This window comes from Microcebus murinus, chromosome 15 (assembly GCF_040939455.1).
Source record: "Microcebus murinus isolate Inina chromosome 15, M.murinus_Inina_mat1.0, whole genome shotgun sequence".
Classification (NCBI taxonomy): domain Eukaryota; kingdom Metazoa; phylum Chordata; class Mammalia; order Primates; family Cheirogaleidae; genus Microcebus; species Microcebus murinus.
In genome coordinates this window covers 17,521,672-17,544,449 of record NC_134118.1, presented here as the reverse complement: position 1 = coordinate 17,544,449, position 22,778 = coordinate 17,521,672, and the positions used below count along the sequence as shown (strand labels likewise).

The 22,778-nt window shown below is 37.4% G+C and overlaps 1 protein-coding gene across 3 annotated transcripts in view; it reads right to left on the bottom strand.

The window, feature by feature from the left end:
* The window catches only part of KDM1B (lysine demethylase 1B), a 53,013-nt gene extending 30,265 nt beyond the window's left edge, over positions 1-22,748 (bottom strand). The window contains exons 1-8 of one of the 3 annotated variants that reach the window (XM_012753531.3): positions 22,571-22,748; positions 22,216-22,259; positions 18,534-18,632; positions 17,643-17,770; positions 16,439-16,528; positions 14,723-14,834; positions 12,011-12,127; positions 1,493-1,531 (exon numbers count right to left, since the gene is read on the bottom strand). In XM_012753531.3, the coding sequence (XP_012608985.1) occupies positions 1,493-1,531; positions 12,011-12,127; positions 14,723-14,834; positions 16,439-16,528; positions 17,643-17,770; positions 18,534-18,620 (573 nt within the window). In that variant the 5' untranslated portion in view covers positions 18,621-18,632; positions 22,216-22,259; positions 22,571-22,748. Of the gene's footprint in view, positions 1-1,492; positions 1,532-12,010; positions 12,128-14,722; positions 14,835-16,438; positions 16,529-17,642; positions 17,771-18,533; positions 18,633-21,979; positions 22,193-22,215; positions 22,260-22,570 lie in introns of those variants that run through there. The other 2 variants (XM_076010490.1, XM_076010491.1) reach the window with 2 other exon arrangements.
* Between the last annotated feature and the right edge of the window lie 30 nt (positions 22,749-22,778).

The window sequence follows — 22,778 nt, the reverse complement described above, 5'->3', positions numbered from 1 at the left end:
TGAGCTAGGCTGACACCACGGCACTCACCCTAGCCTGGGCAACAAAGCGAGACTCTGTCTCAAAAAAAAAAAAAAAAAAAAAAATCTATAAGCCAAGGAAGGCCATAGATTGCTGGCAACCACCAGAAACTGGAAGAGATAAGGGAGGATTCTCCTTGGGGCCTACAGAGGGAACACAGCCCTGCCAACACCTTGATTTTGGACTTCTGGCCTCCAGAACTGTGGGAGAATAAATTTCTGTTGTTTTATGTCAACCAGGTTGTACTAACTTGTTACAGCAGCCCTAGGAAACCTACACACCCACCAAAATCTAGAAACTTCTTTAAAAGTGACCCTATACGCCATAGGAATAAAAAAAACGTAAATGATTATGGCTATAGACCTGTTCCTGACTTCTTAACTGAACACAAAAATAAGTAACTAGCAGATGAATATCCAGGGACTCTCCCAAATATTTTAAGTTCTTATATCCCATGAATATCACCTCTGTCCTAAAATTCGTATTCTTCTGGGTGCAGAACAGTCTCAATATTAGAGGACAGAACAGTGAGTATTATATTTAAAGTTATTTTTCCTTTATATAATCTCATCCTTTTACCCCAACTCCAGAAATTATTTGGGCCACCACTTTATTGTGAATTGAGGGTACAATCTATTATTAAAAACGTGTATAAAGAGGTAGAATAGATTCTGAAAACCGAAGGTAAAAATGTGTGTATACACACACACACATATACATACACACACCCCTTCATATAACAGAATGAATTCAAGGTAGATTTGCCAGGTGTCAATTCTCTCTTTGCCTGAAAATCCATCATAGTCCCTGAGTTTCACACATCTAGAACAACCACAAATTCATAATCCTAAATCACTGAAAATCAGAATGACTCAGAATTTTAGAAACTCAGAAATCCAGAATTTTAAAAATTATTTTCTGAAACAGCTACTGGCTCTGGTTACATGGTACATGGAGTTTGTCAACTCAGGTAGCAAAGTTTTATGAAGACGCAGGAAGCGTGAGGAGGGGTCCTGTTCCCCCTTTGCATCTAGGCATGGCCAGGACAGAGCAGTCAGGCTGAGGTCAGAATGCACAGAAACACCCCTGCAACTGAACCCAGGCCAAGACAACCAAATTATGGCTCTCTTGTTCTTTTCTTAGAAGGAGTCAAGTAGAGAAGAGGTCACAAAGTCATCCTTGAAAAACAAGTATAGCAAGTCTGATCCCTCAAGCAAGGCAGGGAGCAGTGTCTTCCTGTTTATTTCCTTTTAATGTAAAGCCATACCACTTCACTGTTTTTAAGTTGTAGGGGTAGGATCATCCACAATACTACTATTGCTAGCATTTTCATAATTTAGTTACTTTAGATTAAAAAGTCTGATCAACAATCAAATAAAGAGAAAGAAACTCATAAAACTGTTATTGTCATTTACTTATAGTACTTATTGAAGGCACAATTAACCCCAATCCAGAATATGCAGATATACTTACTAGATCCTCTGGGAGGGAACAATGATCTAAGGTCTCAGGCTGCAAAAAGAAAACCAAGTTTTAATTAGCTTTACTTATAAAATATAATATTAAGTGTCAATTTACCTTGATTTAATCTTAAGGGTCAATTTACCAAGACCCCTTTTAACCTATTAGACAAGCAAAGAAAAAATGTTTTGATAAAATACTGTATAAGTGAGTGTGTGTAGAGATAGGTACTCTTAAAAGCTGTTTCTAGTGGAAATATAAAGGAATATAACAACTACAGACAGCAATGTGATAAAATATGAACAGTTTAAATGCACAATTTGCATTATCTTGTATAACCAAAAATACATATGATGTACTGAGCAATTCTAACCTTAACATATTTTCTAGAGAGACCCTTGTACAGTGCCCTAATAGAAGTATTAATTAAAAAATGTTCAGGCCGGTCGTGGTGGCTCATGCCTGTAGTGCTAGCACTCTGGAAGGCTGAGGTGGGAGGATCACTTGAGGTCAGGAGCTCAAGACCAGCCTCAGCAAGAGCAAGACCCTGTCTCTACTAAAAATAAAATGAAATTAGCCAGACAACTAAAAATAGAAAAATTAGCCGGGCATGGTGGCACACGCCTGTAGTCCTAGCTACTTGGGAGGCTGAGGCAGGAGGATCACGTGAGCCCAGGAATTTGAGGTTGGTGTGAACTAAGCTGATGCCATGGCACTCTAGACTGGGCAACAGAGTGAGACTCTGACTCCAGAAAAAAAAAAAAAGTTCAAAGGAGCATTGTTAGTAGTAGAAAAAAGCTAACAACTCAAAAGTTCAGCAATAGTAGAATGGATACCTAAGTCATACAGTCAAACACTGGCACGCTACACAGCAATGAGAATGAACTACAGCTATAGATCACAATCTCGACACACCTCACAAATACTATGTTGAGCAAAAGAAGCCAGACCAAATGATTCTATTTACATAAAATTCAAAAGCAAGCAAAAAAAAAAAAAAAACTCAATAGTTTTGTAAGTCAGAAAAGCAGGCCTGGGGAAGAAGGGATAGAGGCTATGACTAGAAGAGGACCCAGGGGGATTCTGAGGAGCTGGTGAGCGTTCAATGTCTTTACTAGGACGTGGCTCAATGAACACTTGGTGAAAATTCATTGAGCTGTGCATTTTGATTTGTGCATTTTCTGTTCAAAGATTATGCTTCACTAAGAAAAGGTACCTAAATAAACTGAAGATTTAGCTGTACCATATGACCTAGTAATTCTTATCCTTGGAATCTATTTCAAAGAAATAGTTGTACTTGCAGGGCAAGAATGCTCACAGCAGCACTGTATGTAACAGCCAAAAACTAGAAACAACCATTATGTTCATGAACCCCAGTAAAGATACACTGAAGTAGATTCACACAATGTACTTCTACCCAGCAAGGAAAATTAACAAAAGCAGAGGTTTATGCATCCACATGCATGTCTCTCAAAAACCTCAATGTTGAATGAAAAGAGCAAGTTAGAGAGGAACACAAGCAGTGATGATACAATTTAAAACCAGTACAAAAACAGGCAAAATTTAATATTTAGGGTTTCAGAAATATGTTATTAACTCTAACAAAAAGCAAGGGAATAATAAATACAAAATTCAGAATGCTGTTTACCCCGGCAGGGAAAAGACAGGGAGTAACTACTGAGGCACACACTGGGAGCTCCAAAACATTGGAAGTGCTCTGTTTCTTAAACTGGACGGTAGGTACAGTGTAGCATGTTTGCTTTAATTCTTTACGCCTTACATACAAGTTATACATCTTTCTGTATCTATAAATTATTTCATGTAAAAACAACTGGTATAGGCCGGGCGCGCTGGCTCACGCCTGTAATCCTAGCTCTTGGGAGGCCGAGGCGGGCGGATTGCTCAAGGTCAGGAGTTCAAAACCAGCCTGAGCAAGAGCAAGACCCCGTCTCTACTATAAATAGAAAGAAATTAATTGGCCAACTGATATATATATATAAAAAATTAGCCGGGCATGGTGCCACATGCCTGTAGTCCCAGCTACTCGGGAGGCTGAGGCAGAAGGATCGCTCGAGCCCAGGAGTTTGAGGTTGCTGTGAGCTAGGCTGACGCCACAGCACTCACTCTAGCCTGGACAACAAAGCGAGACTCTGTCTCAAAAAAAAAAAAAAAAAAAAAACAAAAAAACAAAAAAACAACTGGTATATACCCTTTGACACAGAATTTTATTTCTAGGAATTGAACCTACAAATTATATTAAAAAATGGTAGATGCATATCTATTCCCTGAAGCCCCATCACAAATAAGCATTTAAAAATCACCTTCGATGGTGCTTAATTAAGCATGGGACATCCGTTCAGTCTACTATGTATTAGACAGTCATTAAAGAGAAAGAAGAGATCTTTATGTAGTGATATGGAAGCATCTTTAAAGCATATCACATGACAAAGATCCAGAACAGTGTGTGTAGTTTGCTACTGTTCTCTTTCATGTTGTTCCACAAATAAACCTTTCCCAGCTTTGTCCCTGACAGCATATTAAACTGAAAAACAAAATAACCCTGGGTCAATAAACATCATTTAAATTAATATTTCAAAAGTTTATGTTACAGCCAGGCATGGTGGCTGACGCCTGTAATCCTAGAACTTTGAGAGGCCAAGGCAGGAGGACCACTTGAGGCCAGGTGTTTGAGACCCTATCTCCACAAAAAAAAATCTTAAAATTAGTCAGGTGTGGTGGCACATGCCTGCAGTCCCAGCTAGAGGGTGGGTAGGCTGAGACAGGAGGATGGCCTGAGCCCAAGAGTTTGAGGTTGCAGTAAGCTATGATGGCATCACTGTACTCTAGGCCAGGAGTCAGAGCAAGATGCCATATCAGAAAAAAAAGTTATAAATGGTAATCAATTCAGACTGGTTGGAGGGGTCTCAAAGGAGGGTGATGGGGGGAAGATTAAAAAGATGGGATATCATCCTTAGGAGTTGGAATTAAAGGAGATCATAAAGGCTTCAACTGCTTAAAGTGAGGTGGGAAGAGAGACAAGCAATTAAGTTTTCAAAAACTTAAGGAATCTGACATATGAGACTCTCTCGGGGGGAAAAAAAATACTTATGTTAAAATACAGCCAACAAGGTAACAAATCAAAATAAGGAACTTAGGATAAAAGGAACTAAGATAAGAGAAACTATATAGAGTAGTAAATACACATTAATATAGAGGTGAAAGTAAGGGAATATTGTTATAGAAAATAATTAGTAAAATCTCTGACACACTAAAAAAACAAAACAAAACAAAACAAAAAAAAACCAATAAGAACTCTTTTCCTGAGAGGTAGGCTAAAGTGTAATGTAATTTACTTTTCTCTGATTTCATAGCAGGGTATCCATCAATATCATCTAAAAATTAAAAAAGTTTTCTTTTAAAAGTTACAGTGATTCCAACTTCTTGTCATTCTCATATTTTCTCAACTCTTTAGGGAGTTTTAAAAAACTAATATTTCTTGGAATGAAGAAATATTTTATGTTCAGCAATTTTATTTCACTTTGGCTTCTTTTTCTTATTTTAAATTGATGTTATATTAAACTCAATCTTTTTACAAAAAACCCAGGTTGTACAATACTATTCCTTAATAGGAAGCTATTTGTCAACCAGGCCTTCTCCCTGTATACATGCAGGAATATTCTTGAATGAATTTCACTCATGGTGGTTATTTCATAGGGATGACTAAAAAATTCATGCAGTCATCTTTGTTCTTTTCTATATTGCTTTAATTTTTCAATTTTGAACCCATACCCATATCATTTGTCTAAAAACATTCTAAAGAAAACTTTAGAGTTTTGAAAAACTACTTAAATTGGAGAAACCGAAAATGACAACTACCACCCAAAGAAAAATTCTAAAAAATAAAAAAAGGCACATGAACAGTTTGAACAATTCATAGAGATAAAGTCAAAGTTGTATATTCAATTATCAGCAGGTTTAAAAGAGAGATTATGGGCCGGGCGTGGTGGCTCACGCCTGTAATCCTAGCTCTCTGGGAGGCCGAGGTGGGCGGATTGCTCAAGGTCAGGAGTTCAAAACCAGCCTGAGCAAGAGCGAGACCCCGTCTCTACTATAAATAGAAAGAAATTAATTGGCCAACTGATATGTATATAAAAAATTAGCCGGGCATGGTGGCGAATGCCTGTAGTCCCAGCTACTCGGGAGGCTGAGGCAGAAGGATCGCTCGAGCCCAGGAGTTTGAGGTTGCTGTGAGCTAGGCTGACGCCACGGCACTCACTCTAGCCTGGACAACAAAGCGAGACTCTGTCTCAAAAAAAAAAAAAAAAGAGAGAGATTATGGATAACTCCAAATTACAGTTTAGTCAAAGCACAGAACAAAATGTAAAATCATTCCTAGTATTAAGTAACAATATTATTATACAAGTTATCCAAAATCTTTTTAAAATAATTGCTTGGACTAAAAATCATTGCATAAATAAGTTGCGTGAAAATGGCTCAAAAGATAGAATCTATTAAAGTAATCTGCGTTTTTTGGCCTGCTTGGCTGAACTCCCCTTTAACATTATGATGATAGCTATTGAGTCTACTTTTCTTTTTTTCTTTTTTTTTTTTTTTTTTGAGTCTACTTTTCTTTGAGAAATAATCAGGGGCACAGGTGCTAGTTAAGGTCAGTGCAACCGAGGCATTGTTCCTGCTAGCTGGACGTGTTCCACTCCACCTCACAAGCCTGTGGTGTCTTCATTACTCAGATTCCAGTTCCCATCACTGCAGCCACTCATCCTGGAAAGGACTCACCCATCCCCTTGTTGACAGCCTCTCTTATTTTTTCCTTTTCTACCCTTCAGAGTGGCCTTCTACTCTCAAAAGTTGAGCTTGAGAATCAATCAAGAGCTAAAGTGAAAGACTTTAGAACAGGTCTTACCAATTCCAGACACCTGGTCCCAGGCTGGGCTTTCCATCCCGCACTCCCAAATTACTAACATCAGGGAATAAAAGGGATACCAACACAGCCCACCGACACTAAAAGGAGAATAAAGGAACAGTGCAAACAACTTTAACAATTTGACAACGTAGATGAAAACGGAGACTTCCTTGAAAAACACAATCTTTCAAAATGGACAGAAGTCATAAACCACCTAAATGGCCACATATTAAAGAAATTGAATCCGTAATTTCTAAACTTCTTACAAGAAAAACTACTGGCCCAAATTGCTTTACTAGTGAATTCAACCAAACACTAAAAAAGAAATAATATCAACCTAATACAAAAAACTAACAAAACTGAAAGGAGGATATAATTCCCTATTGTTTTATGGAGCCAGCATAACTCTGAAAGCAGAACCTGATAAGAGTATTACAAGAAAGCAAAGTGACAAAGTATCCATCATGAACACAGACACAAAAATTTTTAACAGAAATATAATCAAATCTGGTAATACAGAAAAAGGATAATACACTAAGTGGGACTTTTCCCCCCAGGAATGCAACATTGCTTCAACATTTCCAAACTGATGTGATTCACCACATTAACAGATTAAAGGAGAAAAATATACATGATCATAAGATTCAGCAAAAGTATTAGACAAAATCCAACATCCATTTGTAACAAAACACTCTCAGCAAACTAGGAAAAGGAACTTGTCCGATCCATAAAAGTCATCTGCCAAAAGCTACCGCCAACACTGTACATAATAACAGATACTGAACACATTCCTCTTAAAGTCAGGAACAAGGCAAGGATGTCTGCTCTCACCATTCCATACAGAATGCTGTCACTGGTGGTTCTGGCCAATGTAATAAGGCAAGACAAAGAGCAAAAAGAAAAGCTGGTAGGCAGCCACGATTATATGTCTGGTTTTGTAGATAGCCCAAAGGAATCTATAAAAAGTTCTATGAAACTTAATAAGTGAAATCAACAAAGTCTCTGTGTATGAGGTCAATATACAAAAATCAACTGTCTTTGTATATAACTGCAACAATAAACAACTTAAAAATGGAGTTAAAAATAAATTCTACTTATAATTACAGAAAACAAATCTAGAAATAAATTTAACAAAAGGCATAAAAGACAACCTCAGTGAAAACTTAGAAAATACTGCTAGGAGAAATTAAAGAACCATGAAAAGATGGAGAGATATACTATGCCCATGGGTCAAAAGAGGGGTCAGGAAACATCTTCTGTAAAGAACCAGATAACAAATAGTTTAGGCTTTGTCACAACAACTCTGTCACTGTGGCATGAAAACAGCCACAGACACTACATAAAAAGGAGCATGGTTGTCTTCCAATAAAATTTTATTTACAAAAACAGGTGTGGTTCAGATTTGGCCCATGAGCCATCATTTGCCAACCCCTTAGAAGTTTGAAAAATGTAAAGATTCAATTCTCCACCAAATGATCTATAGACACAATGCATTCCATTCAAAAACCAAGAGGCTTTTTAGTAGACACTAACAAGATGATAAAACTTATATGGAAATATAAAAGACCTAGACAAAACAATGTTGAAAAAGAAAAACAAAGTTAGAGGAACTTACATCACCTGATTTTAAAGACTTACTATAAAGATACAATAATCATGACAGTATAGCATTGAATCAAGATAAACAAAGATAAACGGAATGGGGTCCAGAAATAGACCTACAGATATGGTCAACAGATTTTTTATAATGGTTCCAAGATAATTCAATGGGAATAGTCTTCTCAACAAATGGTAATGAACAACTAAATATCTATATGGAAACAAACACTGTTTTGGAGACAGGGTCTCACTTTGTCACCCTAGTAGGAGGGCAGTGGCATCATCCATCATAGCTCACTGCAACCTCAAACTCCAAGCTCAAGTGATTCTCCTGCTTCATCCTCCCAAGTACCTGGGACCACAGGCACATGCCACCATGCCCAGCTGATTTTTCTATTTTTTGTAGAGATGGGGTCTCACTATGTTGCCCAGGCTAGTCTCAAACTTCTGGCCTCAAGCAATACTCTCGCCTCAGCCTGCCAAAGTGCCAGGATTACAAGGCATGAGCCACTGCACCTGGCCTTGTATGGAAAAAACTTGAATCTTAGCCTATCTCTTACATCAAAACTAAAAATTAAAGAGATAGTGATCTAAATGTAAAGGCTAAAACTGTAAAGAGAAAACAGAATATTTTTACAAGGTGAAAGGTAGCCAATGGTTTCTCAAAAAGACACAAAAAGTTCTAAGCATAGATTGAAAAATGCAGAAAGTAGGCTTCAAAATCAAAAGGTCCTAAAAAAAAAAAAAAAAAAAAAAAAAAAAAAGACCTATTTAGAAAAGGCTTTACATGGACTGGGAAAAAAGATTCAAAATACATACTTATATACTCATATCCAGACTAGACTACATAAAGAACTACAAATCAGTAAGACAGCCCTAATTAAAAAAAAACTTTCCAAAGAGGTACTATGGATGGCCAATAAGCACATGAAAATATGCTCAGGATCACTAGTTATCTATCTGAGAAATGCAAACTAACACCACAGTGAGATACCAGTACATACCCACTGGAATGGCTATAATTAAAGAAAAAAAAGTAACACTACCAAATGTAATGTGGTACAACAACTATGGAAAACAGTTCAGCAGCTTCATAAATGTTAAATAAATGTACATGACTCATCAATTCAACTCTTGTGCATTTACTCATAAGAAATGAATACATAGGTCTACAAAAACACTTGCACTGAATAGTCACTAAATTTTTTTTTGGCCGGGCGCGGTGGCTCACGCCTGTAATCCTAGCTCTCTGGGAGGCTGAGGCGGGCGGATTGCTCGAGGTTAGGAGTTCGAAACCAGCCCCCGCAAGAGCGAGACCCCGTCTCTACTATAAATAGAAAGAAATTAATTGGCCAACTAATATATATAGAAAAGTGAGCCAGGCATGGTGGCGCATGCCTGTAGTCCCAGCTACTTGGGAGGCTGAGGCAGAAGGATTGCTTGAGCCCAGGAGTTTGAGGTTGCTGTGAGCTAGGCTAACGCCACGGCACTCACTCTAGCCTAGGCAACAAAGCGAGACTCTGTCTCAAAAAAAAAAAAAAAAATAGTCACTAAATTTTTATTCATAATAGCAAAAAGTTTAAAACAATACAAGCATCATCCTTCAACAGAAGGATGGTTAAACAAATTGTGGTACATACATACGATGGAATACACAGCAATAAAATGAAACTACTAATCCATATAACAACATGAATGAATCCCAAAAACATTTTTACTCAGTGAAAGAAACCATCACTGAAGAGTTTACATTGGCTGATTCCATTTTTGTAAAGTGGAAGAGCAGGCAAGACTAATTTATGGGGAAAAGCAGTTGTCTCTGAAGGGAGCAAATAACTGGAATGTTTTAGGGTGACAGAAACATTGTATATCTTGATTGGCACACAGGCTACCCATTATAGAGTTTGGGAAAATTCCCAAACTCAATGAGACTCATTTAAGATATGTGTATGTAATTACAGTATGTAATCATATCATAATAATAAAAATATGCAATTTGAACATCTGTTAAAAACACTCCCAATCAATGCAGGTAAGGTTTTGATATAGTAATCACTCTGAGCTATATAGGTCTTTAAACCTTTAAAAAGTAGTTTGGATAGTCATATCAATAACCTTTAAAAAGTATCTACCATAAAGATGTGATCAAATGCATTTTTAAAAGTTCTAGTAGGATTAATGACTTGTAAAGAATGGTAACCTATTAAAGCAGTTAATGAGGACTTTCATTTTTTATTTGTATATGTGTATATATTTATACATACATTCGATTTACTATTTTTAAATCCTGAGATTATATTCATGTAATACTTAAAACAAAAAATATCTAACTCCTAAATGTTCATATTCTTTTTTTCATCATTTCACTTTACAAAATCTTCTAATTTTTTTACAATATTATGCATTGCTTTAATACTGCTTGTATTTTAAATCCCAAGCTTTTGGGAATATACACATTGAGTTTCCCATATCCAAAATGCTTGGGACTAGCAGTGTTTCTAGATTTCAGATTTTGGAATACTTACAATATTCTTACCGGTTAAGCATCCCTAATCTGAAAACGTGAAATGCTCCAATGAGCATTTCCTTTGCATATCATGTTAGCACTCAAAAAGTTTCAGATTTTAGAGCATTTCAGATTTTTGTATCAGTTCAACCTATACTATAAACCTCTTGCTCTGTCATCCTGGGCATCATCGTAGCTCACTGCAACCTCAAACTCACGGGCTCAAGTGACTCTCTTGCTTCAGCCTCCGGACTAGCTAGGACAACAGGTGTGTGCCACCACACCCAGCTAATTTTTGTATTTTTAGTAGAGACAGGGTCTTGCTTTTGCTGGTCTTGAACTCCTGAGCTCAAGCAATCCCCTTGCCTCAGCCTCCCAGAGTGCCAGGATTGTAGGTGTGAGCCACTGTAATTCAGGCAACTGGCCTGAATTGTATCCTTTACAAGGGTGAATTTTATGGCATGTGAATTATATCTCAATTTTTAACCCTTTGCACTCGCTTGCTTTTTTCTCAATTCCTTTATTCTACTCGAGATTTAATTTTTTAAATATCCCAGATTTTACAATGCACAGCAGTAGAATAAAAAACTGGAGTTTCTTTTCATACAAACTTATTTGGAATTTTTTATATTTCAAATTGTTGATACATTCAAAGAGTAATTTTAATCTACATAATTTTTGCTAACCGTTTCGAGTCACACTTGACATCCGAGTGTAAAGGGTTAAAAACAAAATATTTTTTTCCTAGAGATTACAATGATTCCTAACATTCTTTAATGCATTATAGGTATGAGCAACATTTGTATAGACTAATACCCTTAACACACTAAAACAATTATAGTTTTAAACATTAAGTAATTGCCAGATTTCAAAAAAGTCACATTAAACAAACCATGGCTGAGTCCTAATTGCCAAACATATCTATTCATCCCTTGATCCTTACTACCAGGATCCTGGTTTGGTTTGGTTTTGCAACATGCTCAATTATAAAATATTTTCTTCCTTTGTTCTCACTGTAATTTAGAGTAGCTGCATGATTCTGTTCTGGCCAAGGAGATTTCAGTAGAAATGTACCATTGGAACTTCCAGGAAAGCTCCTGTGTCCCAAATAAAAAAGGGATGGACTCAGCTGGTACCCTTCTTGCCCTTTGTCCTTCCTTTCTTTTCTGATTAGAATTTGGATACAATGGCTGGTGGTGCAGCAACTACCTTATGGCCTTAAGGATGGAAGATAAAAGAAAGGTGGCTGGACTAGAAACTAGAAGGAGACTTCCTTGGGCAACTTGTCAGTACTGGACAGCCTACTTCCAAATTGCTTGTAATGACAAAAAAGTAAAACCCTTAATTGGTTAAGCCATTATAGTTGAGGTTCTGTTACATGCTCACCAATACAACCCTGACACAATAATTAATGCAATAAATGAAAAACATATACCATTCGTATTTATTGACAATTACATGAATGTATCAACTACTTCTAATGGAAAAAGAAGAGAGATCGTACCTTAACAGTAGTATTTGGTTTCATACCGCATCGGTAAGTCCTTGCTATCTGTGGAGTAAGCTGGATTTCCTTGGTAAGCTGCCTCCATTTTCTACACTCGGGTTTTGTACACTGCACCTAGATGGGAAATAATAAATCATGATCAACAAGTTTCTTACCATTTCTATCCTCCACCACTTTGTCATCCTCTCCAACCTTTTAGCAATCCTATTTTTCTCTCCCCCTTACATCGCCACCACCCGTAAAATCCACTTTTATTCCATTAGGGTAATTTCTGATTCAGTACTAGCTCAGTGCGAAGGGGATCTCAGTGCAATTGTCAGAAAGATTTTCCCTTCATAACTTAAAGAAACAATCAGAGTTAAATTTAGTTCATTAGTCAAAAAGTATGCACACTAAATGCAATGTGGTATGCTTGGTTGGATCCTGGAATAGTAAAAGAACATTAGTGAAAAAACTGATGGAATCCAAATAAAGTGTATAATGTGGTACTGTGCCAATGTTAATTTCTTAATTTGACAAATAATCATGGTATGTAAGATGATAACATTAGGGGAAAGTGGGTGAAGAATCTATGGAAACTTTCTATACTATCTTAGCAAACTTTCTGTAAATTTAAAATTATCCCAAAATACAAAGTTTATTCTTAAAAGGTGTACAGATATATTCACATGCAAAAGAATTAAGTCAGACCACCTATATAATTTTTGTGTATGTGTAAAGACATATACACATATGTGTGAAGACACATACATAAAAATTAACTCACAGTAAATCAAATACCTAAAAGTCAGCACTAAAACACTAAAACTCTTAGAAGAAAACAAAGGGGTAAATCTTTATGACCTTGAATTTGGAAATGGAATCTTAGCTACAAAACCAAAAGCACCTGTAACACAAGAAAAAAAAAATGGGATAACTTCAACTTCATCAAAATTAATAACTTTGTACAAAGGACACTACCCAAAGTAAAAAGACAACCTATAAGAGAAAACATTTGCAAATCACAGATCTAGTAAGGGTTTAGTATCCAAAATATATTTAAAATTCTTACAACTCAACAACAAAAAGACAAACTCAACTTAAAAATGGGCAAAAGATGTGAACAGACATTTCTCCAACGATGTACAAATGAACATTTCTACGAATATAGACAAATAACATGAAAAGTGTTGTCTATGAGAGACACGCAAATTAAAACCAAATGAGATACCACTTTAAACCCAATAGAATGGCTAGCATCAAAACAAGAGTTGGTGAAGATGTGGAGAAAACTAAATGCTCATATGCTAGAGAAAAGAATGAAAAATGGCACAGCATCTATAGAAAAGAGTTTGGAGGCCTCTCAAATAGTTAAACATATAATTACCATAAGATCCATTAATTCCATTTCTAGGTATATAACCAAAAGAATTGGAAACAGTTATTTCAAATATTTGTATATGAATGTTCACAGCAGCACTATTCATAATAACTAAAAGGCTGAAATGAACCAAATGTTCATCAATAGATGAATGGGCAAACAAAATGTGACATATCCACCCAATGGAATATTAATCACCCATAAAAAAGAATGAAATACTGACACATGCTATGATGTAGATGAACCACAAAAACATAATGCTAAGTAAAAATGGTCAGACATGAAAGGTCACATAATGCATGAAACATCCATAATAAACAAATCCATAAGGAAGATTAGAATTAATAGTACCAGGGACTGGAGAAAGAGAGAGAAGTAGGGCTCCTTTGTAGGTGATGAAAATACTTTGGAATTAGATAGAGGTAATGATTGCATAACACTGTGAATATACTAAGTGCCACTGAATTGTACACTTTAAAATGGTTAATTTGGCCAGGCACAGTGGCTCATGCCTATAATCCTAGCACTCTGGGAGGCCGAGGCAGGAGGACTGCTTGAGGTCAGGAGTTTGAGACCAACTTGAGCAAGAGCAACAGCAAGACCCCCGTCTTTACTAAAAACAGAAAAAATTAGCTGAGCATCATGGCGCATGCCTATAGTCCCAGCTACTTGGGAGGCTGAGGCAGGAGGATCACTTGAGCCTAGGAGTTTGAGGTTGCTGTGAGCTAGGCTGACACCATGGCACTCTTGTCCAGGTAATAGAGTGAGAGACTGTCTCAAAAATAAATAAATAAAATGGTTAATTTTATGTTATATGAATTTCACATCAATGAAAAAAAATTTTAAGTGTGCACAGAGAAGAGAAGCTCAGAATTACTCATAATATTCAAAATATTAGCATATCATTTATTAAATGGTGGTATATTTGTATGGTATATACAATCATAAAAATTATTTTCAAAGAATAGCTAAATGAAAAAAGAATATAAAGCCTAATTAAGCAAAGAAAAATTATATCTGAAGTCTAATTTTAAACCTAATTATGATCTATATATAAAGCATGAAATTGTGTTTAAACAAATAAAAACTATGTACAGAAAAAAAGACCATAAAATTATGTACCAAGCTCAACAATGGCTATCACTGACTGGTGGTGAGACTTTAGTTTCCTTTTTTATATTGTGTTGAATTATCTAAGCTTTCCACCAAAAAAAAAAATTTTGGCTTTAATAGTCATAGAAAGAACAAATGTAATAAAAGAAAGATTTCCTATATATTGGTGTTTTCATCCATTCCTCTTATATTTAGCTCCACAAATGCTTTGCAGAACAAAAGAGCATCATTCTTACCCAGTAGGGGAGTTGCTGATCTGCCATGAAAGCTTTGGGACTAGGTTCAGTTTTGCCGTTGCTAGTCCATATTTTTTTCCATGTAGTATATTTGTCATACCCATCCTTATGACTGAAAAACAAACAAACAAAAAAATACATCAAGCTATCTATAAGTAATCAGGTTTTCAAAATAGGAGGCAGGTTAGTAAATCTTATGTAAAGGACTTATCCAGCCTTGTACATAAGGAAAGGAGAAGTTATAATGGCATTTAAAAACCAGGCGGGGTACATTCTTGTCAGCTTCAGTATGTAAAACTAATAAGGACATAAGATTATTTTAAAAAGAAATTTTATATATATTTATTTATTTATTTTTTATTTTTTTGCCCCATGCCTATAATCCTAGCAGGCCAAGGTGGGAGGATCGCTTGAGGCCCCAAGTTTGAGACCAGCCTGGGCAACATCCAGAGACCCTGTCTCTACAAAATAAATAAATAAAACAAAAATCTATATGCTGTATGCAAGAAATCTACTGCAAATACAAAATACTCAGAGAGATTAAAAGTAAAGAAATGGAGAATGTTATCGTGCTAACACTAATGAAAAGATAATTGAAACAGCCATATTAATTTGAACAAGGATTGTTATCAGGGATAACAAGACAAGGGATATTACATACAGAGGTCAGTTTTCAGGGAAGCCATAACAATGCTAGATGTAAAATGTACTAACAATAGAGATTAAAAATACATGAGGTAAAAATTTATAGAACTGAAAGGAAAAAAGACAAATCTACATTACAGTTGAAAACTTCAAGAGACAATTATAATTGTAGACTTTAAGATACCTCTCCTAGTAATTGAAAGATCATGTAGGAATAAAATCAGAAGGATATATATGACTTGAACTGCACTGTCAATCAACTTGATCTATTTGATATTTATAGATCATTCCATCTGACAACAGTAGAATACACATTTTTCTCCACTGCACATGAAGACAGTCACCAAGATACATGGCACTACGGGCCATAAAGCAAACCTTGACAAACTTAAAATACAGAAATCACGGAAAGTATATTCTCAAACCATTATAGAATTAAACTAGAAATCAATAACAGAAAACTTATTGGAGATGTCCCAAATATTTGGAAATTAGAAATTTACTTCTAAATAATCTATGAGTCAAAGAGGAAGACTCAATGGAAATTAATATTTTGAGCACAATGAAAATAAAAGTTATCAAAATTTATGGAATATAACTAAGAGGGAAATTTATAGCATTAAAATGTATGTACTGGAAAAGAAGATCTAAAATCAGTAATTTAAGCTTCCAACTTAGGAAACTAGAGAAAAAAGAAAATTAAACCTAAAGCAAGCAGATAATAAAAATTAGAGTATAAATCAATGAAACTGAGAACAATAAAACAGAATCAACAGCTCCTAGATTTTTCCAGCATCTATCACTGACTGGTGGTGAGACTTTATTTTCTTCTTTTATACTATGTTGAATTACCTGGATTTTAGGCTTGTAAAGTAAGGAAAACAACTGTTTTATGGCAGATATTTTTTGAGCCCTGACTTTGTACCCAAGCAAAACTACAGCAAAGTTCTGGTCAAAATTATAGCCATGGCTGAAACAGTCAAATAATTTCAGTAAGCCTAGGAACTTAAACATTTGACCACCTCGACTACCCCCTTCTCCACAGAAACCTCAAACCATTAGTGAACATACCTTCTGTAGTAATGGTCAAAGCATTCATTACAGAAATGTTCCCCACAAGAAAGGTGATACCATCGGGATGTGTAGCCATTTTTGGCACATCTGAAAATAGTGAAAACATGTAGCTTTGGTAGTGAATAAACATTTCTACTCTCTTTTTAAAAAACATTTAGCAAGCACCTCCTATGCACCCATTTTGCATTATCTCCACTTAGACTTCTAACAGCTACAAGCTAACAATGGGATAATTTGAGAGAAAAAAAAACAAACCAGGGGAAACTGGAATGGATGACTAACAGATAATAATACATGGTGAGGCTATAAGGACTTAGACCAGTGGTACCTAACCTAGCTGGCTGCCTGGGGCTTAGGAGTCTTAGCAAGTGAGGCTCCTTGGAGCAATCATGGTTTTATGACACAAAATGACAGATGCCACTGCACTTGCTGCAAGCCACATGTGTGTGAAGAAGAGAAGTGAAGTCTCTAGAAATAATATCTGGCCCAGTACTGAATAGAGAAGGAATCTGGCCAGCTGTAATCTAAACATCAAATAGGCAATCTGGCAAACATAACCTGTCAAAGAGCTGATAATATAGCAAGAGAATGAAAAATCATGCCAGCATGACCTGACCACTACCACAACTTTGTCTTTGTGTTTAAAAACAAACAGAATTTGTTTTCCAGGTTTTATTGAATCTTAAGCCTTAATTGAAGATTTTTCTCTGAGAAAAAAAAAATCATACCTGTGTCACTCCAATAAAAATGGCAAGACTGCAGTTAGCTACACAGTGTCTATGAGACCTATATGTGTATGTGGGAAGAGGAGGTATGTTTCATGAGGAAGAAAACACAGCGAAAAGTAAACACATGTTGGTCTCTACAGGGAGCTAATGGGTTCTTTCTACTGTCTCACCACTCCACACCATCCCACCCTCAACCCCCAGGAGAGGTACAGCTATGGTTGGCTGGATGTGAGGACACTGTATTGCAAAGTTGATACGGGTACAGTCAGTCTCTCCCAGTGAGTGAAGTATAACAGGGGGAGGGTGTCGAGGAGGGTGTGGTACATATAGAATGTCTGGGCCATGTCTCTATTATTAGATGACTTACAGAATCTATATCTATCTTTAGGAAAACTATCTTCGAGGATGATGTTCCCACAAGGAATGTTCTCATGGGCAGAAACACGATGCCAAGACACACCATCTAAACAGACCTTTCAGAAGCACTTGCAAAGCACACAGGACATGTTGCTGTACAGCCTGCCTTTTCACATTTCCTGTACTTCTTCTCTGACCCTCCATCCTCATCCTCATCCATTGTCTCTATTGCTTTCTTCTTTGCCTGAGGGAGAACCAACTGAGGTTAAAATTTCACCAGAATGAGCAGGGTTGAAGGTGGCAGAAGGTTCACTACTAAAATCACATCCATGTGAGAAGTACTAAAGGTGAAGGTCAAGAAGATCCTGGCAGTAGCAATATCCTTGCAACTGCTCTGTGCAAGTAATTCCTAATGATAGGTATCTGAGTAGAGAATTCAAATTCAGGGGAGCCCTTCTTAGGAAAAAGTGACAGTCAAAATAAACAAAAGTCATTCTCAAATTAAATTTTTTTTCTTTAGAGAAGTTATACCCTCAGTACTGTTGATAACAAACTAGAAAAATTCTAAAGAATTACTCTATCCTTCCATTTTTTCTTGTAAAAAATAAATAAAAGCCCTACCAAAAAAGCCCTCCAATACAAAAAAGCAATCCTCCAATCAAACCCAACCAACTAGAAGCTGAGGTCCAAATTCCTATGAATGATATCCATGATGTGGCCCCAGCCTCATGTTCTGGAAGCAACCACACAACTGCAATTCTCTGAACACCTCATGCTGATTCACATGCTATGCCTTTATACTTGCAGTTTGCTTAGCCAGATAAGCTATTTTCTACATTCTATCACTTTATCACATTGTATTATGACTGTACTGTGAATTTTCCCACTAGACTACAAGCAACTTGAGCACTGGAGTTGCATCTTTTCAACTTCTACTCTCCAGTATCAATCATAGTAATTCTGTGTGTTCAAAAAAAAGGTACATTGAATGAACAAATGAGTAATACCTGCCTACCGGAGCTCCTCAAAGGAAGGCTATCTGGAGAATGATCCAAAGATGCTCTTTTCTTTGTCCTCCCTCGTGGGGTTGCCATTGTATTAGAAATCTGCCATAAAAAAAATTAAACCATAAATATTAGCATCTGATAATGTTTTCACCAGCCTGGAGCAAAGTTATTATGCAGTTTAGTAGCTAGAAGTGTATGCTCTATAGCTAGACTGCCTGAGTATTAAGCCACCATCTCCAAATTACTTAACCTCTCTAAGCCTCAGTGTTCTCATATATAAAATGGGCACAGTAAGAGTATACTTAGCATTGATAAGAAGATTAAACAAGATAACCTATTTAAAGCATCAGGACTGGAATAGTATAAGTACTTAATATTTTCCATTAGTAGTATGTACACTTAAAAATATAAAAATGAGGCCGGGCGCTGTGGCTCAAGCCTGTAATCCTAGCACTCTGGGAGGCCGAGGCGGGCGGATTGCTCGAGGTCAGGAGTTCGAAACCAGCCTGAGCAAGAGCAAGACCCCGTCTCTACTATAAATAGAAAGAAATTAATTGGCCAACTAATATATATATATAAAATTAGCCGGGCGTGGTGGCGCATGCCTGTAGTCCCAGCTACTCGGGAGGCTGAGGCAGCAGGATTGCTTGAGCCCAGGAGTTTGAGGTTGCTGTGAGCTAGGCTGACGCCACGGCACTCACTCTAGCCTGTGCAACAAAGCGAGACTCTGTCTCAAAAAAAAAAAAAAAAATATAAAAATGAGAAACATACCACACATGATCAATAAATTACACCATGTTTGCAAAATCCGATGAAGAAAAACACCTAGTTTTTATCTGCTGTGCTCCTCTCCATCTTACTGTATCTTCTTAGCAATTCCTATATTTTGACCTCTCAGTATACTTTAAAAAGAACTCATTCCTTCCTTAAAACTCCACATATAAATATCAGGAACACTTTCTAGTCAATACTGGATATATGAATCTGAATTAGATAGAAGCGCTGGTATCTCTTACTGAAATATTTTAGGAGTCTCAAACTAGTCCAATAACACCATGATTAAATAAATATTAAGAATCAAAGTCTATAAGAGAAATAACACACAGCAACCAGGAAAGATAAGAGCTACTAGAATTTGTTTCAATTAAATAAGGAATGAAAAACGCTTAAATCCATACTCAACAATATATAAAATATATAATTATCATTCATCTCCTTCCCTTATCCATCATATTCAGTATACACACACAAAAAAAGTGATAGATGAAAAATAGGATATACCTACAGATAAAGAATTTGAAAGTGGAAAATTGGTACCATAAAACACAAATTCCACACATATAATCTTAATCTTGTAGAAAATCTTTTAGTAGCTTGTAATCCTATTGTTTAATATTTGTGAGTTACATTAACATTCATAATAGTATTTTTTCATGGATTATTAACATCATGTGGAAAAACTCATTTTGCCATCTACATTGACTTTGAAAAATCTTGACATCGATGTTATGGGTGATTTTCCTTCGACTTAGTCTTCACTTTCCCAGAACCAATAAATATTACATTGGCTGTGAACATAATGAACATGAACCCTACATATTCTGAAATGTATTATAGTCCTTTAAGCATTGTCATTTAGTTCTACAGCATCCATCACACTGTTGAATAAAGCACTAATAATGTTAAAAATACTATCTACCTATAATTGCTATACCCAAAGAAGGCTTTCTGGATCCCATTTATATTTTCAAAAGGCTGTCCAATCTAATGAATCTTTTCATATACACATGTAAATATGAATTCTCATATAAATACATAAATCGCAGTTATGTATAAAACATATCCCACAGTATTCATAAAATGAACCACATAGTATATGTAAATATATATAGTATTTGTAAATGTATAGGATATGTAAGGATTGTACTAAAAATATATGAAATCCAACGTGGCGTTAGAAACGTAAATTAAATCAGCCTAGGTTCATACAACATTTGACCCTGTCATCTAGGAAGGCATACATTGTCAAAAGAAAGCTTAGTTTCCAGAAGTGTCATTAAGAATTTTAATCTAATTGCATACTGGAAATTATATACTTAATTCAATAAGAATATAATTCAAGAAATGTTTAAAGATAATATGAAAACATTACCTATAAAAGCCATTATTAAATCTGATTTAAGGGGGGTTTTTGTTTGTTTTTTACTGGGCTCTGACTGAAGGTTTTTAAGGTAGCACATTTTCACCTTTTGTTATACAATTGAGGGTTATGTGCCTCCATCCTTTTTGGCACTTAATGTAATTTCTCTATTTCCAGTTGCTGGGTCCTTGAGTCTTAAAATGAAGGAAAAAAATTTTAAGTGGGAAAAACTAAACTTACTGTGCTTTGATACAAATTTAGAAATACTGACCAAAACAACATTAAAACAAACTAGTACCCTAAAAGTGTTTTCCCATCTGATTTTTCAAATTAATAAACATACCTAACTAAATATAATCAATTTGTTTCACGTTCAATCTTATTAGCATATTTATTACTCATTTTAAATTTGCCTTTAGTTTTCTTTTAATAAAAGAAAGAAAAAATTGAGGGTTTTTTGGTATATTTAAACAGATATATCAATATGTAGATTTGTATTTTAATAATTCCCAGGTGTTCCTGAAGCAGCTTATTCGGAAAGATTTTCTTAAAACATACTCACAAAATTCAAACAAATATGAATCAAATGGACTTCAGGTTAGAATAAAAATTAGTGGAGTCAGCACAATTTCTAAAAATAGAACAAACTACTAGAAACTTCCTTAGGCACAACAGAAACAGGAATGTCCCTTTGGGACATTTAACATAAGCCAGGACTAGCACCTTATTACTGCCACACTATAATCAAATTTTCAGAAATATGGATCCCGTACAATAATTCAATATTGAATTATTCAATATTAAATATTAGCTCAATAATTTAATACTGAATCCCCAATTGCTTTGGAGGTCTTTTGTTGACTACTTTCTCTGCCTGGAAGACAATTAATTATTGATGGTAATTTTCTCATGTCCCTCCTGAAGAAACCTTCCCTCCCACTCACCTTTCTGCCGCTAAAAATAGATTTAAAAACACAAAACAAAACTGGCCAAAGCCTTGAGTCCCGCGAGTGTATGTGGAGTGGGGAATCCCCCCCAACTCGAGGGGTCTCTAGAGTCCTGGCAAGCTCACCCAGGGGAAGACTGGGCCTGTATCTGGCTGCGTTCCAGACCACTGAACCCCAACTTTCTACGCCTGGGCCTGCCTCTTCCTTCCCCTTTCACCTGCCAGCTGCCGGGCTGTTGACTAACAGCTACGGTAATCGGGCCACCCCCTGCAGGTCTCCAATCCCAGAGGAGTTACCTCAGCAACCTGGCAATGCTAATCAAGTCTCGAAGCGCGGCGGCGAAGCCAGAGTTACTACACCTGCGAGGCTGTGCGGGCTCCTCGCCGCACGCACCCTACCGGCTGGAAGGACGTGCGAGGGAGTTCCTCCTCCCAGACCGCGGGGTTCCCCGGGCCGGCGCCCGCCCGAGGACCGGGCTCTGACAGCCCCGGGAGGGAGCCCCAACGCTCACGGAGCCAGCTGCAGCCGCCTCGCTTTGCGAAAAGCTTTTTCGCGTCTCCTCTCAAGTCAGAGAAGCAACAGCCCCGGGGCTCACCTCAGCGCTGAAGGGGTGCGAGGAGTCTCGGGGAAAAGGCAGCGCTGTAAAGGAAACGTTGCAGGGTGGTTAGGAGACCCCCCAACACCGCGACCGACCGGGGAACCCTGTCGCCCCAACGCCCCAGCCCGGGAATTCCCCCTTCCTCAGGCAGGGATCCCCACCCCACACCTTCTTCCAATCCGGGGCATGAGGTACCAGCCCCTGGGGCACTCGCCCACCTCCCACCCGGTCGAGGGACGCTGCACAGGGGGAGAAGCAGGGCTTGCACCCCGGCCAAGCTGCTTTGTGCAGCGCTGTCACCCGAAATCCGCCACCGCCCCCACGCCCGCCCCCGGAGTCGCGGGCCCTCCACCTCCGAGCGCCGGCGAGGTGGCGCGCGCCGCCGGGGACTGCGGGCGCCTCTCCGGAGCCGCGCGCCGCGCGCACGGGACGGCAGGATCCGCGCAGCGAGCCGCAGCCCCTGCTGGGCCGCCGCCGCCGCCGCCGCTTCCGCCCCTGTCACGGCGTGACCCGGGGTGGGAGGAGCCGGCGAGCCCAGGGAGGAGCAGGGGCCCCGCCTT